Source organism: Limulus polyphemus, unplaced genomic scaffold (genome assembly GCF_000517525.1).
Source record: "Limulus polyphemus unplaced genomic scaffold, Limulus_polyphemus-2.1.2 Scaffold1903, whole genome shotgun sequence".
Classification (NCBI taxonomy): domain Eukaryota; kingdom Metazoa; phylum Arthropoda; class Merostomata; order Xiphosura; family Limulidae; genus Limulus; species Limulus polyphemus.
The window spans coordinates 79,509-97,121 of NW_013667513.1; the positions used below are offsets into that span (position 1 = coordinate 79,509).

Consider the following 17,613-nt stretch of genomic DNA (forward strand, 5'->3'; position numbering starts at 1 on the left):
ACTGAAATACAACTTAGTTACTGAGTTTGATAAATTATAATGGAAGTCTGTGGTATTGATGTAGTAATTTATTATTTTTTGGGTTATTCAACTGTGTGTATATAAAATTTTAAAAATTATTTCATTAATCAAGAATTTTTTCCAGGAGCAAGATAGAATGCAAGAAGAAATTGGATTGATTCAAATAAAAAAGGACAGAGAAAAGCAGTTTTTATTGTCTTCTTTATCACAATGTAAGTTTAATACTGAAAGTTTTGCACTGTCCAGAAACCTAGTGTTTTGTTAACACACTAGATGTTTTTAACTCCACTTGTATGTTAAGATGATGCAGAAATAATAAAAATCCATAATCTTGATCTATTCAACAAGCATAACTTTTCTTTGTATGTAAAGTTCTGTTAAAGATGTTAGTTTTAAATATGTGGTTTCGTGAGAGACAGTACGGTATAAAAATTAGGTCATCATATATCTATGTTATTATCAATCATGTTGAATACAAAGTCTGTATGAAAGGCTATTAAATGGGGGAAAATCTGTTGAAACATTGGCAATAATATGCTGTACTTAACAATGAAAAATCTGTTGAAACATTGGCAATAATATGCTGTACTTAACAGTTATTTGTTGTGTTTTTGTTTTTTACTTTTTTAAAGATGTTTGCAGCTTTGAAATTTGTCCAGAACTTAAAGTTTCCAATAAAGGACAGTCCTCTCTGCCTCAATTTTCTTTTAAACAAGAATTTAAATATCTACTCTGTGTTGAAATCTGAAGTAAAATTTGTCTTGTCTGTACAATATTTCAGCCAAAGATTTAAAGGGAACATGAATTTTTTCTTTCTTTTTTCGTATTTCAATAAGTTTAACTTTGTCTGTGAAAGTGGATTAGAATTATTTATTGTCAATAAATTACAGAAATTAAATGAAAGTTTTTGAAATTATAAAAATTTCATGCTGATAATCAAGTCATAGTCTCAAAGATATGCAAGAGACACAGTATAATAATTAAACAATGTTTTGTTCAGAAAAGAAATACTTAACCCTGGAATTACTGATTTGCTTTTATACCATTCACTACAAGGGAGTACATATAATGCTTCAATTTGAGTAACTATGTTTTTGCCTGTTTAATGCTTGGGTTTAAAGGACAGAACAAAAACATCACTCATTTTCTACATAAAATACAGATGAAACCCCAGCAGTAATTAATGGGATTAGTTGCAATACTGATGATATTTTTTGGTTTAGATTTTATGTGACTTGTGTTTATATAAGAGACCCTGTAACCAACAAAGTCATAGAATTGTTGCATATATAGTTTAGAAAAGTGTGTTTGAAAACCTAATGGAGCCTAAATGGTAATTCTAAAATTTAAATGTAATCATGATTGACCAAACCTGAGCAAGAGATATATATAAAGCATCAGAATTAAACGTGTTGAACTTGTAAAATAAAATGTTCAGTAATTTATGCATGAAAAGTATGATTTCTCGTATGTTTTTTGCAGTAATTGCAAATTTTATGTTCTTACCTCGCTTCTGTATAATAACTGTGAAGGATCAGATCTTAAATTTTAGTTTAATTTCATACAATTACATAATCTCAATTAAAAATAAGAGTATTCTTCATAAATTATAATTATTTTTCCTTGCTTTTTTATTATTTTACTGTTCTGTACACAGTGGAAGACCACTCAACCCAGTTGATAGAACAACTTCTAACTTTGAATGATAAAGTAAATAACAAAGATCTACTTTTAGAAGCTCTAGAGAAAGAAAAGTAAGTTAATTTTAAATATAATATTTTCTAGTTTAAAAAATTAGTATGTTAAGTTTCCAGAGTGTATTGTTATTATTAATCTAAAAATATTTACAATAATTTGAATAACTTTCTCAAAAATATGCATACTGTTATTATGTTCTCTTTCCTTTAGATGTTAAAAGTAACATAAGCATTATATAATTTATATAAATATATAAAAGTATACGTGTTTTTGTTATATTGTACTATATTTATATTAACCTTATGTACACAGGGTCTGTCAGTTAAAGTGAGCCCATCAATGTATATTATAATTCAGAATTTACTTTTTTGCATCTTACACTATATTTTATTTCCATAACTTCTAGAACCTCCTAAAAGGATATCTTGTTTTTTTGTTGATGTTTTTTCAGTAAAACTATATTTTTATCTGTTGTTTTCTCTACCTTAACACTAACTGTAGTGAGTCAGTAATGCAGAGTAAAATGAAAAGATGAAAAATATTAAATAAATCTAAATTACCTTTTTTATCTTTCTATACTGACTGCATATTGTAACAAACAATTATACACTATTTGTTTTTACAGCCAAGACTAATACCTTTCAAATCTCTAGTCATTTAGATTTATAGCTTTATTGTGTACTTAGAGTTTGGTAAAAGCAACTTATCTCTGTGGCAACTTTGTAAACAAAGGATAAAGTTACTAGCATGTACAATGAAATTAGTCATGTTGTGCTTGTGATGTGCATGTACTATCACGAGTATTTTTTTAGTTTGTTTTTCATTTAAACTTTCTTACATTTTGATTACTTTTATAACAATAAATAAATAAAGCAAGAAATTTAGAACTTGCATGTGTTTTTTTTTTACTTTTTTTACTCTCAAAATACTGACAAAAGTTAACCCTGTAGGTCTGTTGGTAGTAATTTGTATTTATTTCAAATATTCAGTTTAGAACACAAAATATTAACATGCTCAACAGATATAATGTCATTGTCCTATAACTTTTATAATTTAACTGGCTTTCTAACTAAACTGTACATGGGTTGATATAATTCCATTAGCTGGTCAATATGATATCAGCAATAGCAAAGAATGAAACAGTAAGCCAAATAATTCAGACATTGTCGTTAGAACTAGCTACCTTTATAGGTAATTTAGTAAATTGAAACCTTTTCTTTTTATTGATTATAAATAATCCAAGAGCAAATGTCATAAAAAATTATTGCCATTTTTTTATAAGACAGTATGTAATAGGAGTTTATGACATGTGGGTTTGACTTTCTCATTTATATCTCAATAAAGCAAGAAGATTGAAAGATGTAAATTTGTCTTAGCAACATCTATATTGCAAGTGTACTTTATGTTAAATTCAGAAGATCATAGGACAGAAAGAAAATCTAAAATAGGCAATTTGGAAGGAAGAAGTGTTACATGATACAGAAAAGTGAAGATTGAGAACATATTTAAGTCTTTCCTTTTGAGATTAAGAACTTAAAACTTATATTAAACATTAAATTATAAGCTATGTTTTGATGTCAGTAAAGTAATTTAACTACATTTTGAATATTACTCTGTAAAACGGCTGTGACAAGTGTGCACATTGACCCTCCCATCCACATAGGGCTAAATGAAACCAGTACTAACAAGCGCTATTCTCGTTATCTGTATTCCTTCAAGTATATTGATTCATGTTAGATCAGTCCAACTTCAAATTATGAGTTTACCTTTTAAAAGATTTTTGCAAAGTATTTTTGTTGTTGGTCAAAATTATAATGGTTGAGCTTTTATAGTCTGAATATTTTAAGTTTAGTAAATGATTCATCTAATTTGAAATTTTAAAGGTTTGTCTGCACTGTGTCTGTTTTTGTGTTATTTTTAGGCTAAGACAAATTTTTAAATGTATGTTAGTTAAAATAGCCATTTATAACACTCCTCTTAAGATCTTTGAAGTTATTTCTTTTGCAAAATTTTTTACTTTTAATAGGTAGATGTTTTATGTGTAACCCATTTCTCAGCCCTTTAAATAAGAACACTAAGTTAGTCTGTTTTCTATATTATTTGCACACCAAATTATGAGAGCAATATTTTACCCCTTTTCAAAATAGATTTACTCAACCTGAAGTTACAGAAATTAGAGTTGTTAAAACTTTAAGCTGTAGTTTCCTCTGTGTAATATGTAATTTTCTTTCTACTGTTTGTCCCATGGTGGCTCAGAAGTAAGCTTGAGTGTTTTGAGGTTTGACTCCCCACTATGGACACAGTACAGATAGCACATTGTATAACTTTAACAGAGAAAAAAAAAGGAAATAAATAATATTATATATATATTTAGTTTTGTGAGTTATTCACATTTCAAGCCCAAACCACTATTTTATTCTATGCTTTACAAACTTGTACTTTATGTTGGTAAGTTTCTCTGACTTGTACTTGTTTCGTTCAAAATGGTTTGAATTATAATTAAAAAACATTCTTTGTTTAAACAGTTGTAGTGCCTAATATTTTCTTTTACTTAGATAGGCCAAAACAAACATTTTAAAGTAATTTAGGGAAAACTTTTTAGAAGTTTTTAAATTGTACCTACCTTTTCTAGCACCAATTTAGCCAGACTTTAAATTTTAATGATAACACAGCTTGTTTCAGAGCAGTGTCTCCACTTTAACATTTAATGTATAAACATTGAATGTCAAAGTGATTTTGTGTTGATTTTACAAAAATTTTCCAATCTTAACTTATTTCTAAATATATTTTGAACAAGAAGTGTATCCTTTAGTAAACTGAGCTACTGTAATTATTATCTAAACTATCCTTTTTTTTTCATTGGGCTTATTTATAATTACATCAGCAAATAAATATGGTAGTAAATATGTCACAAAACTTAATTCACAATTTAGGATTTAATAAATTTTATTCACAGTTCATTTTCAAATCAAAAATGATCTAAATTTTTTAATCCATTATTTTTTTCAGGCAAGAGATAGAAGAGTTATTTACTGTGAAGAAAGAAGAACAAGAAAATCTTCACAAGAAACATATTCTTGGTACCTACTACACTTGCACAAATTACAGTTGTTGGGTTTAAATTTTGTGTTTGATTTTATGTAGTAGTGTTAACATTTTAAAGCTAACCTCAGAAAGGAACAATGTATTATGTAGATCTAACACACCTCCACCTATAAATAAGTATGCTTTTTAACCATTGTTACAGGTTGCACTTCATAGTATTCAAAATGGGCTATTTTGTCACCACTTTTCTGTTATATTTTTAAATTATCCAGATGAATCAGTATGTGAAAAAACAAGATAAATAATTCTACAGTACAAGCTAAATTGTTATATATAAAATGTTCCAGAATATGTTTTGTAATATCTCATATTGTATCTTGTTCCTTGGTGGTGTTTACTTTGATCTTATTTCAGTCATTATTGTTTATGGTCTGGTTCTTTCTTTATACATATTTACAGACTTGAAAGTGCTGTTTTATAATAATTTCCTTTCTATTGATATATACTTATCTGTTTTGGTACATTATCTAATGAAATTGAGACACTGTTCTTAACTGCTTTATTTGTTGTTTGCACTATAAATTACCTTATCCAGTGAAATTGAGACACTTGTATATAGTATGAAATATATGTATTTTCTGTGAAATGTGAACATAAAAAAAAAGAGAAGGGTTATACAATGACCAGGAATATGTAATGGTGAACTGAGAATATATACCTTAAAAGAGAGAAGAAAAACTTTTGCTGGTGTGTCATTTATACCAAATATCATCAACAGTACTATTATTTCAAACATCATGCACCTCAAGGGAGGTAATAAAAATTGTCCCAGTAATTGTAGGCCTATTAGTCTTATATCAGTTGTGGGAAAGGTTTTGGAAATAATTATAAAACATGTTTCCGAAACAGTCTTACCACCTTTCACTGAAAGCTACCTCGATCCTTGTTTGCCCCCAAAGTATTGTTTCTACCCCTTTCCTCCCTATGGGATCTCCGTCAGGCCAATTTCTATGTGAAACCATTGATGCGACTAGGTTACATTCTACCTTAACTTCCTTGGCCATGCATTTGTCTCCTCCTCCTGTTCCTCCCAGAATTCTCCTGTCTTGGTTTCCCGCCTCCTGCTTCCACACCCTGACCCTTACCTCCCTCCAGGCATTCCCATCCCTATCCTCGTTTTTACCACACCCATTCGACCAGAAGCCAACATTATCAGTGACATGATGGAGGTTTCCAGGCCAGTGAGGGACAAATTGGTCCACTTTTTGGCCATGTGGTGGCACTTCATGACAATTCTGGGATGTCTGCTGGTTCTATTGAATGGTTTTTGCCTGCAGTTCTTGTCCCCACCCTTTCCTCCTCCTCAGGATTGTTCCTCTCTCATTTGTCTTTCTGAAGCTGTTCAAGACCTCCTGCACAAAGGAGCTATTGAGCAAGAAGATGGGCAATTAGGGACCAATTATAGACCTGTCTCGATAGAATTCCTTTCTGAACCTCCCTTGCTTCACTATGGAGTCCTACCTCTCGCTTCACTGGGTGTTTATCCCGGGACTCTGGATGACCAAATTCGGCGTGACCGATGCTTATCTTCACATTCTGATTGCTCCAGAGTCATGTTGTTTTCTTCAGTTCATCCATAAAGTTCATGTGTTCCAGTTCAGGGCACTGTCGTTCGGTCTTTCTTCAGCTTCTTATGTGTTTTGTTGAGTGGTTTGCACATTTGCTTGTCACCTCAATCATTGGGTCTTCAAACTCACCATTACATGGAGGACTAGCTCCTGCTCGTCTCTTCCCATGCTTGGTCAGACAATCACACATGTTTACTTCTCCAGGAAGCAGCATGGGTGGGTTTTCTAATCAAGCTGGAGAAGTCTATTCTTATCCCACACAATACCTGGTTCACTTGGGGATTTTATTCAATTCACACTTCGGTTTTGCCCAGCCTTCTCCTCTTTGGCTCAGGGATATGGAGCAAACAGTAATGGAGGCCCTAACCTCTCATTCTCATGGTGCAAGAGGTTCTATCCCTTTTAGGGAAGCTCCCATTCCCATAAATTAAGCTCGCATGCATTCACTTCAGTGGAACTTCTCCCTCAATCTCTTAGACCATCCTGTTACCCTTTCTTCCGTAATTGGGGCTGACCTTCCTTGGTGGCTTGACAGGGACCAGACCATGGTGGGGGTTCCCATCCCTTCACCTTGTCTGGAGTTATATCTGTTCATGGATGCACCTTTGGTGGGTTAGGGGGCTTTTCTCAACTCACAAGAGATTTCTAGTCTATGGTTGGTCAAGGAGATTGCCCACAAGACCAGCATCCTTGAGCTCTTAGCAGTTTATCAGGCTTTAACCCATTCCCTTCCACTCCTGAGAGGATGGGTGGTTATGGTACAATTAAACAATTCCAATGTCATCAGTTATCTCGCCAAGCAAGGTGAAACCAAATCCAGATCTCTGTGTTTCCAGACTCTGTATCTTCTTTACTGGGCCCACGATCACCACATGATGGTCTTGGCTTGTCATGTTTCTGGTGTTGTGAATTTGGTTGCCAATTGCGTATCTCGTTCTAACCAGGTTCTCCCCACAGAGTAGTCTATTCATTCACAGGTCTTTCTGTGGGTGTGATCTCAACTTGGAATATCTCATATTGATGCCTTTTCCACTCACTAGAACACCAGACTTCCTTCCTTTTAGTCTCCTGTCCCACAGCCATTAGCTCTCAAAATAGATGCATTCAGTCAGGTTTGGAGGGAACTTCACATTTATGCTTACTCCTATCCAGAGTTTTATCCCTTGTCTAGTCCTGCTTGTTGCTCCATATTGGCCTGCTCAGCCATGGTTCTCTCTGCTTTAGCCTTGTGCAATATCCCCTGGACTTACCTCCGTCTTGGACGCTCCTCCATCAAACTCGATCAGACATTGTTCATCCTGATGTCACCAAACTCTGTCTTCACACTTGGCTTTTGTCAGGTCCATTGCCTCACCCCTGGACCTGACTCCTTGAGTCTCGTATTTTCTTTCCAAAACCATCCGGTCTTCATCCTTAACCGTTTACCAAAAGCATTTGTCTACCTTCCAATTTGATCTGTTTGACCAGGGTTTGTCCATTTCGATGGTATCTAGTTATTAGGCCACCCTGTTGAACACCTTCCATTTCTATCAGTTCTGTAAGGTTTTCTTCTCCCCTGTTATTTCCCTCTTTTTCCATTCCTTTTGTATTGTCTGTTATCCACATTTCTTTGTTTTAACAGATTGGGATCTTAATGTGGTCCTATATGCCACTTTTCGTTCTTCCTTTGAACCTCTTGTTACATGTTCCTTGTACCATCTTTCCCTTAAGACATATTTCCTCCTTCTCCGTGCTTGTAGTCATCGTCATTTGGATATTTATGCCATTCCTCTTATGTTATCATCTATTCTGACTGGTTCTTCCCCCCCAAGACCTATGTTGCCCGGGAATGTGGTTTGGTTTTATCACCATTTCCTTACCTTCAATTTTCCAACTGTACTTCTGCTGTGATCCGGATAGGCTTCATTATTTGATTCACTTCTTGAAGTGTTATGTGACTTGTACTGCCTCCTTTTGGAGTTAGCATTCCCAACTGTTTATTCCCTGGAACCCTTGTGTTTTCCGTGATCAGTCACCTGTTACTCTCACTGGTTGGGTTTGTCAACTTCTAAGGCTGACGTATCCAGACTTGTCCTTGGAAGGTTGCTGTCTCCACATCATTTCTTTTCATCAAATTCATCATATCACTATGCCATTGGCTGCTTGCCTTCACCATCCTTTGTTGCACATTATCTGCACAACTTGGCTGTTTCTTTCTCTTGAGGATATCATCTTCCTTCCATGACAATTCTACACCCATCCGTTCACCTTTGACTGTAATAAGTCTGTTCACTTCCTTTCTTTTAGCTTTTCTAATTGTAACATCTCTGTGGATCCCACCTTGCGGCAGGGGTTACCTGATCAGGCATGCTTTACCTCAAATCTGCACTAGTTTAAAGTGACTATAACACTCACTGTTGAGATGGGGTGTTTCTGTCAGACCACTGGCACTGTGTGTGTCTGTGTATATATATGTTCTAGATATCAATCAATTTCAATCTATGGTGGACCATCACTCATGGACTTCATGAGTAAAGCAGAAGGGGAATTTTGCCCATTCCTGTCGACTCTTTGCATATATTGGGGTTGGGCCTGCTATTCAAAATAGGAAATCATAGGAACAATTGCACAGTCTCTGGATACTCCACTGCATTGTTCCCCCTTTTTTCTTCTAGTGTATCATGGGAGTCTTTACCACTCCCAATTTCTAGTGGACCATGGAGGCTTCCTCCTGAGTGGGTTTCAATATTTACTTTCCAATACTCATGTTTATCCACTTAGTGAGAAGAGGGCTAAGCTGGTTAAACTACTTCTAGACGAACCACCTTGATCAATTATAAAAGGCACTAACCCTGGGTGTTTTTGCCCATGTGGACTTCACTTGACAAAATCACTTATTCATTTATACAAGGTGTTTTCCCTGGTTGTTTTTGCCTGGGTGGACCACACTAGACAAAATATCTTAATAAATTTTAAGGTGTTTTCCCCTGAATGTCTTTGCTCAGGGGGACTACTAGATAATATAACTTCATCAATGGGTCACTTTGTCAAAACCCAGCTTGAGTTTCCCCTTGATGTTTTTGCCCAGGTGGATCTCACTAGACAATATAACTTCATCAATCGATAAAAACGAAGAACCCCACTTGAATTCCCCATGAATGTTTTGCCCACGTGGACCTCACTTGACAGAATAACTTCATCAATTAACTGATTGTAAAAAAAAGCAGAAAAAAAGAGTTAACAGTCCTAAATGATAAACTTAAAATAATGGTGAGCTTAAAACCAAGCACATTGAAATGGAAAGGTAATAAGTTTATATGTTGACTACACTACACTTCATACAAATGTAATGGTTGAAACTGCAAAGAAAGATTATCACACTGGTGAGAGAATAAAGAAACCGAAGTGTGTTTTGTAATTAAAAACGTGGGAGCAGTAGGTCAGATGTGATACCGAGTTTAATTTCTTGCCTTAAAAAGGCAGTGAAATGGTATAAGAAATTATTTTGTTGTTGTATTGATATATTTTTATTCAGTTCACATGCTCTGTAACTGATGACTCAGACTGATCACCCACCATTACAGACCTTTCAATTACAACATGCAAACTCTAACAAGGAAGACTATTTAACCCACCAGCAAAAGAGAGGCCTATATGCCTTACAGAGGTATTTTCTATCCTTAGTTACACCAACAGCTTCAAAATGGTACCTATCCTACAAGCATTGCCACATTTGCAGCAACAGAGTCCAGATACATGTGCAGTGTGTTTGGTGTAGCATTTTGTATTGTTCCATATTTTGCTGATTATCACGAACTCCAAAGTTTTTAATAAAAATGATTAATATAATCATTTATGATGTGATAAGTCAACTTTTTGCTCTTATTAATCACAGCAACATCACACGTGGATGTAGCATAGCATCATCACACACGACACATTTATGTAGCAGTTGAAAGGTTAAAAGCAATTTTTTGGTTAGTTTTGCAGTTTTCACCATTTGTGAGAGAAAGTGAGTCCAGTATTAAATTCAAAGAGTGGACAAAATTTCTTTTATTTTATTTAATAAAATTAATTTAAAATGTATTTGTAACCATATTTTATTCTGAGTGTGGGCTGTATAGAAATAGAATAAGTTTGCACAATTTTTTTAAAAAGATACTTTTCTTACACAAATAATTACAGAATCAATGACAGATTTGTTAAGAAATGAGGAGCAACAGAGAGAAAGTCAAGCCAATAAGCAGAAAGTGATGAAGGATATGCAAGAAAGGTAGAAAATAAGATCTTTTTATAACTTTTTAATATTTCACATTATGGACTGAAAAACTCCCATAAATGCTTAAACACATATATATATTGTTAATATAATGAAATGGTAGAAATATTTTAGAATAACTTGTCTATTACAGAACTACTCTGTTTTTATCTGAATAAAACTTGGAGAAGTTTCCCTAATGTCATACATTTTAATCACAGAACATTCAAGAATGATATAGAACTGATATATTTGAAATTAACAAATGTGTTTGTGAAATTTCTGATTAATAAGTTAACTCTTTTATGCTGCTATGGGAATATTGTAACTGTGACAGTCAATCCGGCAATTATAGACTGAGGGCACTGCTGACTAGTTACTCTAGATATGGTCAGCAGTTACAAATATAGGGTTAGCTGTGTCTGGACTTAGTGGTTTCTATTGTAGTTGTTTACCGTATATGTCATATATAGGATGAAAATACTTAATACCAAACGAAATTATTTTTCACAAACCATTTTAGAAAATTAAAAATAAAACAATCTAATGAATATATGTGCTAAGTGTGTTTTAAATGTTATTTCTGACATTGAGAAACAATTCATAGATAAAACTGGTCAGACACAAAGAATTGAATGTTAGAGAAAATCATTGTAATAACATTTAGAGTATTCATTTTTATATTCTCTAATATATGAGAAATATTGATTTTGCATTCATTTTTCCCTTTTGTTTTTTGTTTGGAAAATATTTTTAAACTTGAAATTTTAAACAGGTAAATTGTTTCCGATATCATGTTTTGGTTTAAAAGAATATTATTCACAGTTAGTCGAAGATAATTTTTTTTAAATATCATCACTTTAACCATGTGTTTATTTAACCCTACATGCACAAGGTCAAACCTTTGGACTGATCCAGTATTGCAGAATTAATGTTTACTATAATTCAAAATTTATTAGATATATTTTCTGACTAGTCTGAGTGTAAGGTGATTTTCATGTTAAGTTTAAAAAAATTTTCATCTTATAGTTTTTTTTTTATTTCATTTGCATAACCTCTAGAACCTCCTAAATGAATATCAAAAGTTTTTCCAGTGAAACTGTATTTTTATTTTCTCTACCCTAACTCTAACTACAGTGAAATCATCTGTGGTGAAAGTTGAGAAATATGAAATTAAATCAAAAATACCTTTTTACCAAATTTTGCAAAGTGTAACACTTAAAATCATTTATCCTAAAAGCTTTAGGCTTCTTTACTTTTTACAGTTGCTTTTATTTGATTTTATTGTTTCACTACTATTTGAACCATATCTAATTACAACAAGTAGCAATAAATCACTCAATGAATGTGCATAGAGGGAACTAAACTTCAGGTTAAGTCAAATAGTGTCTAATTACACATGCTCCTCATACATTATTTATGGTGAAAAAATTTTTCAATGTTTTTCATTTGTGTCTTTTATCTAACTTACTGAGTTTTTAATTTTTACATTTTAGTTATTTGTGTTAAAAATTATTTATCAAAAAATACAAAAATTACATAATAAATATATTTTACACTGTAGGATTGAGGCCTTTTGATCTTGGAAGCTGGTCTTCATTAATCTTACATTTTTCTCACTAAGTTGGTTGTCTGAAAAACAATTTATGTTACTTTAAAATGTGCATTTTAAAACACAAACAAACTGATATAAAGATGTCATAATCATGTAGTTCACAAAAGAGCCTTTTTGTTGGCTATAAATATGTACCATTTACAAGTAAGCATGAGTAAATAAGTAATTTCTAAAGCATGAATAGTTGGGAAGAACTTCATGATGGGTTTAACAAATGTATTGGTATCTCAGAAAATAAAGAAGGTGGGAAGTTCTTATATTAAGTTCTGGCCTGTCGGTGTTTCTATTTGTTGGACATTCTGAAACCCATATAAGGGAAGAAATAAAATCTAAAATGGAGAATTAAGAGCAGAGAGATATGTCGCAAAGAAGTGAAGATTGAGAATTTACTTAAATATTTCCTTTTAAATTTAAAAATATAAACTATGTTATGATGCCAAGTTTCTTGACATAATTTGATAATAAAGTTAATTAATTAAATTCTGAATGTAACTTTGGAAAAAGTTGTGATATGCATACTTTGACCCCAATCTGTGCAGAAAGGATTAACTTTATTCAAAGCTGAAATATTAAGTTTGTGATTGGTTTCTTTAAGTGCTGGTCAATTTTTAGTAGTATACCATTTTCAGACTTATCTTAGGACAAAGTGAATCATTTCTGCATTCTACCTCCATACTTCTAAAGACGTTGTACTAACTAAAATTATATGTGTAAAAGAAAAAAAACAATCACAACTTGAATTTGCAAATTTTGTGTTCAGACAAGATTCACAAGTACAAGTGCTCATTAAATATTTATTGCAGAGCATAATAGTTCAAACTAGATAAAATCCATAATAAGACCAGTGAGAACATCAGATTTAAATAATATTAGCTTACACTATTAAAAACATAACATAATTTTTGAATAATATTGTAACTTACACTAGATAACAAAACTCGTACTATGATCAGCTGAGAACACAAGTTTTGAGTAATATCCCATGTCACACTAAATAACATAATCCATGTGATCAAGTGAGCACAGAAGTTTGAGTGATATCATTGCTTAAACTGAATAATAAGATTGATAGTATGACCAGTTGAGAACAGGAGTTTTAACCAATATCACAGCTTGCACTAGATAACAAAACCCATACTAGAACCAACTTAGAACATCAGTTTTTAATGATATTGGTTATTATCTCATCAATTAACTCTCTCAATATGGGCTCAGTCAATTTTACCAATCATGTGACTTTTTTGTACTCATATAAAGTCTTTATAGGTTTGATACTACCTACTTTTAATATAGGACATATAACTTCACAAAATTTGGCAGTTTTTCAGTAAACATTACAACTCTTTCAACATGCAAAAAATCATATTTTTTGTGTGAAGTATTTTAAGTAAACTAAGAAAAAGATTTGTCTGTGAATATATTGAACCGTGTCTATTATAAGTTGCAAATCACTTGGGGGAACATTGAGCTCACATTATGTTATTGAATTATGTTACCCACAAGCTGCTTGCATGCGTGCCTTGTAAAACATTTTTATTATATTATTATTATTTATTTTATCTAATCTAACCTAAAGAGATCCTTATTTTTCATTTAAGTTACTTTTATAATAATAAATAAAGAATAAACATGAAAAACAAGAAATAAAGTACTTACCTGGGTCGTCGTCTTTTTATTTCTGTTGATGATTGATGACACTTAACCATACTTTTTTATACTAATGGTAGTAATGCATTAAATAATTGTTATTTAATTAAATAATGCACCACAGAACATAGACTGATAACATGCAAAAAGTAGACAATTTCCCCTAACTCTCAGTATTTTTCTGCCTTTCTAACAATCCGACAAGAGCCATTACAAATTCAACCAAACTAGTCATTATCTTTCCTGTGGGAACAAAGCTTGTGCTAAAATTGACATTTCTGCATTCAGAAAACAACTTTTATACAATACCTTATTTGACACGTGAAAACCTTGTCTTTCTATTAATTATAGATAATATAGAATTAAACATAAGAGAGAACTATTAACAAATCCTGAAAGAAAGGATGTAATAGGTGGGTGTGGCAAGGGGAGTCTGATTTTCTATTTGATGGCTCTGTAACCAAACAAAAATGAAGGATATAAAAGTTATGGTTTGTCTGAGCAATGACAATTTATAGTGAGTAATTTACATTGAATTTCATAGTTATTGGAGGGGTGATGGCTAAAATGGAGAAGAGAAGATGCCTATAGAAAATGTGTCATGCTAGGGGAATTAAGGATTTTTTAAAATATTACCTTATAAAATTAAGAGCTTAAATTTTGTATGCTATTAAAATATGGATTATTAGCTAAACTTTCATGCTACACTAATTTGTATAACAGAAACAAAAAATAGATTAATAAAATTTTGAATGTAAGTCACTAAAACCTTGTGTCATGTGCAGTAAAGGATGCCCGTGGTGATAGGGTTAAATCAGTGATAGATATTGTCACAAAGTATTGTAAAGTTATAATGTTTCTGTGATTCTACTAGTTTTTTATATTTATTAAATCTTATAATTAATTTTGTTTTTGTAATTTCTCTATTTTATTATTTTGATATGCTTTAAATACTCATAAAATGGGTTGTTTGGATATTTTATAACTAGTGTGTATCCTAAATAATTTTTATTGTCAGCAATAATATCAAAGTCACCCAAAAGACAAATCATTACAATTTGAACTTTTATGAAATTTTAGCATTTACTTTACATTAGCCTACATTCAATAATATTTATGTATGTTAGAATTTCCTCTTTCTTTCAAGTATACTCAGCAAGATATAATCATTTAATAATATTCCCATAGCTTCTCAAAGTTGAATTTTATAGTTTGTAGTAGTGATAAGCATAGTAGTAGTAGTTGTGACTGTACTAGAGTTGTTGAATAACCAGTTATTGGATTATCTAATTGGGCAATCAATATTAGATGATATGTGAGAAACTTAGTCTTTGTAAATTTTAAGGACTTGTTGTTGTCATGTTCAGAAACCATCCAGTTGGTTTTGAATGAGTTTCAAGTAATTCAATAAGTCATTGTAGAATTAAATACACACATGGGGAAAAAGTTTAACCCTTTGATGATGACAACATTTTTGAACCTCTCTCTGTGCATGTTACTGAGTTATGTTCAAAAATATAATTAAATCTCTTTACTATAAATGAATTTTAATAAGATTATTATCATCAAATACTTTATAATTCAAAGTTTTATTCCTTTATTTCAAAACTTCAGCACATATCACAACCATGGTTAAAAATCTCAACTTTAGAGTGGATATAGGAGAGACAAGTATGAGAATGTAGACTGCCTTCCTTCAGTCGATTAAAGTACAAGATACAGAGCTTGTTAACAAGTACTTTAAATACATTCCAAGAACTAGAGTTGAGAAAACCATTGAAAAATATTTCTCAGTCCAATATAAGCCCCGTCCATTTTCAAAGTAAAAGCAATGTTGCTAAGCGATAGTTTTAACTTGAATGGCATGCTTATAATCAATAAAAAGAGCATATTTCCTGCTATTTAGGTAACTATGGCAAGAAACATTAACAGTGTATGAGTTTGTACATGTGATGTACGGGTCCTTAGCATTTGGCTTTACTTTCTTGCTGTATACATATTAGATGGATAGATAATTAAATTGCATTTAAGTATTACTTCTATATTTTAGTTAATTATGCATTATTTGTGTTGTAAAATTCATATCTGAAAGTTTTAATGATTTTTATAAGTTTACTTATTCATCTCCTTCCTATCTTGTCAAGACTTAACATAGGACATGCGCCAAACATTTCGCCAGTGAATAATGCATCTCTCCCAAATAGTACGTAATAATGGCCCACAGGCACCAGGTGACGTTTTGGCATAGATAATAAAAGACTAAGAATCAGAAAGTTAAATAAAACATTAAAAATAAACTACAAGTGAAATTTCACATATGACCCCAAAGAAGATATTTTAAGATTATTCAATGAAGTGATAAAAGTTAAGTACATATTTAAATTTCTTAATTTTAAACATTTCAATGCATTGTACATTGATTATAATAGCTAGAGTTAGTGATATGGTAGAGAAAATGGAAAATAACTTATAATCATTTACTTCAAAAACTTTTGATATTCATTTTGGAAACTCTTGAATTTATGCAAATGAAATTTGAAAACTGTAAGATAATAAATAGTATCTTTATACTCAATATAAAAATCACCTTGCAGGTGAACTATTCAGAGTCCGTGTGCAATTAAGTACATTAAATAATGAATTTTTTATTAAAACTGTAGAAAAAATAAAAATTAAATATTTTTCTGAAACTACATACTTTTAGGAAAGTTCATGTCAAATTTTTAACAATTTCATCCACTAGCTTTATTTTTGTAAAGAACTTTCATGAGAGTTACACAACCTACTTGCAAATCAGTTAGATCGTCATCAAAGTATTAACTTGATCTTATTAAAAAAAAATTGTAGGACTTTCAAACTGTTTCAGTAACCTACTTCAGTTTTTTTACAAGTCTGTGTGTAATCAGTCAATCCCAAGCTCACCCAGTTGAAACACCACTTCATACAATATAAATTTTGCATTTATCATTTTTACTTAAATGCAAGGGATAACTTTGGTCACACAAGAGAGATTGGGTAAATAAGATAAACATCTTCGTCTAACTACCTGAATTGAATATCACTACATTTACTTCTATTAATTTCATTTTACTTTAGTTCTTTTGCAGCAGATAAGAAGATTGAAGAAATTTTGACTAGCAGAGACCAAGATCAGCAGGTTTTGTTGTCTGAATTACTGAAAGAGGTAATCCAAGTTGTGTTGATTTTGTAACTGAATCTCAAACTCTAGGAATTAGAAAATATATATCTCTATTATATCACTTTTAGGACTAACTTTTCAAACATAATTATTTTATAAGAAATGTTTGAATAAATACTTGAACATCATAAAGGATCTTTTCTGTGTTTAAATATTTTTGGACTATAATTGTTTGGCCAGAAGAATGTTGTGAGTTTTTAACTCTATCAGATTCTTCTGTTGTATTTGATTTTTTCTGTTATTAATGTAGCAGTACTTCTATTTTTGTAGTAATAATGTTTTCTCTTCGTAATCTTTCTTATTATACTTGCATTAAGGATGTTACCTATAAGGTAAAAAGTAAAAATTCTAATGTATTAATGAAATCTTGTTATTCACTGATTTTTATTTAATACCTTTTCTTAGGAACATTACCAGAAAGAGGCATTCAAAACTCTCCAACTGAAGCGTGATGAAAAACACAATGAACTAACTCAGAGGGTAAGTGTACTACATAAAATAAGTTGAGAGATCTAATAAATGT

The 17,613-nt window shown here is 31.6% G+C and overlaps 1 protein-coding gene across 3 annotated transcripts in view; it reads left to right on the forward strand.

Moving 5' to 3' along the window:
- LOC106465309 (E3 ubiquitin-protein ligase LRSAM1-like) overlaps nt 1-17,613 on the forward strand; it is a 114,649-nt gene that overhangs the window by 65,943 nt on the left and 31,093 nt on the right. For all 3 annotated transcript variants that reach the window (XM_022393178.1, XM_022393177.1, XM_022393179.1), the window contains 6 exons: nt 146-233; nt 1,679-1,775; nt 4,729-4,799; nt 10,557-10,644; nt 16,988-17,075; nt 17,496-17,570. In XM_022393178.1, the coding sequence (XP_022248886.1) occupies nt 146-233; nt 1,679-1,775; nt 4,729-4,799; nt 10,557-10,644; nt 16,988-17,075; nt 17,496-17,570 (507 nt within the window). The remainder of the gene's footprint in view (nt 1-145; nt 234-1,678; nt 1,776-4,728; nt 4,800-10,556; nt 10,645-16,987; nt 17,076-17,495; nt 17,571-17,613) is intronic.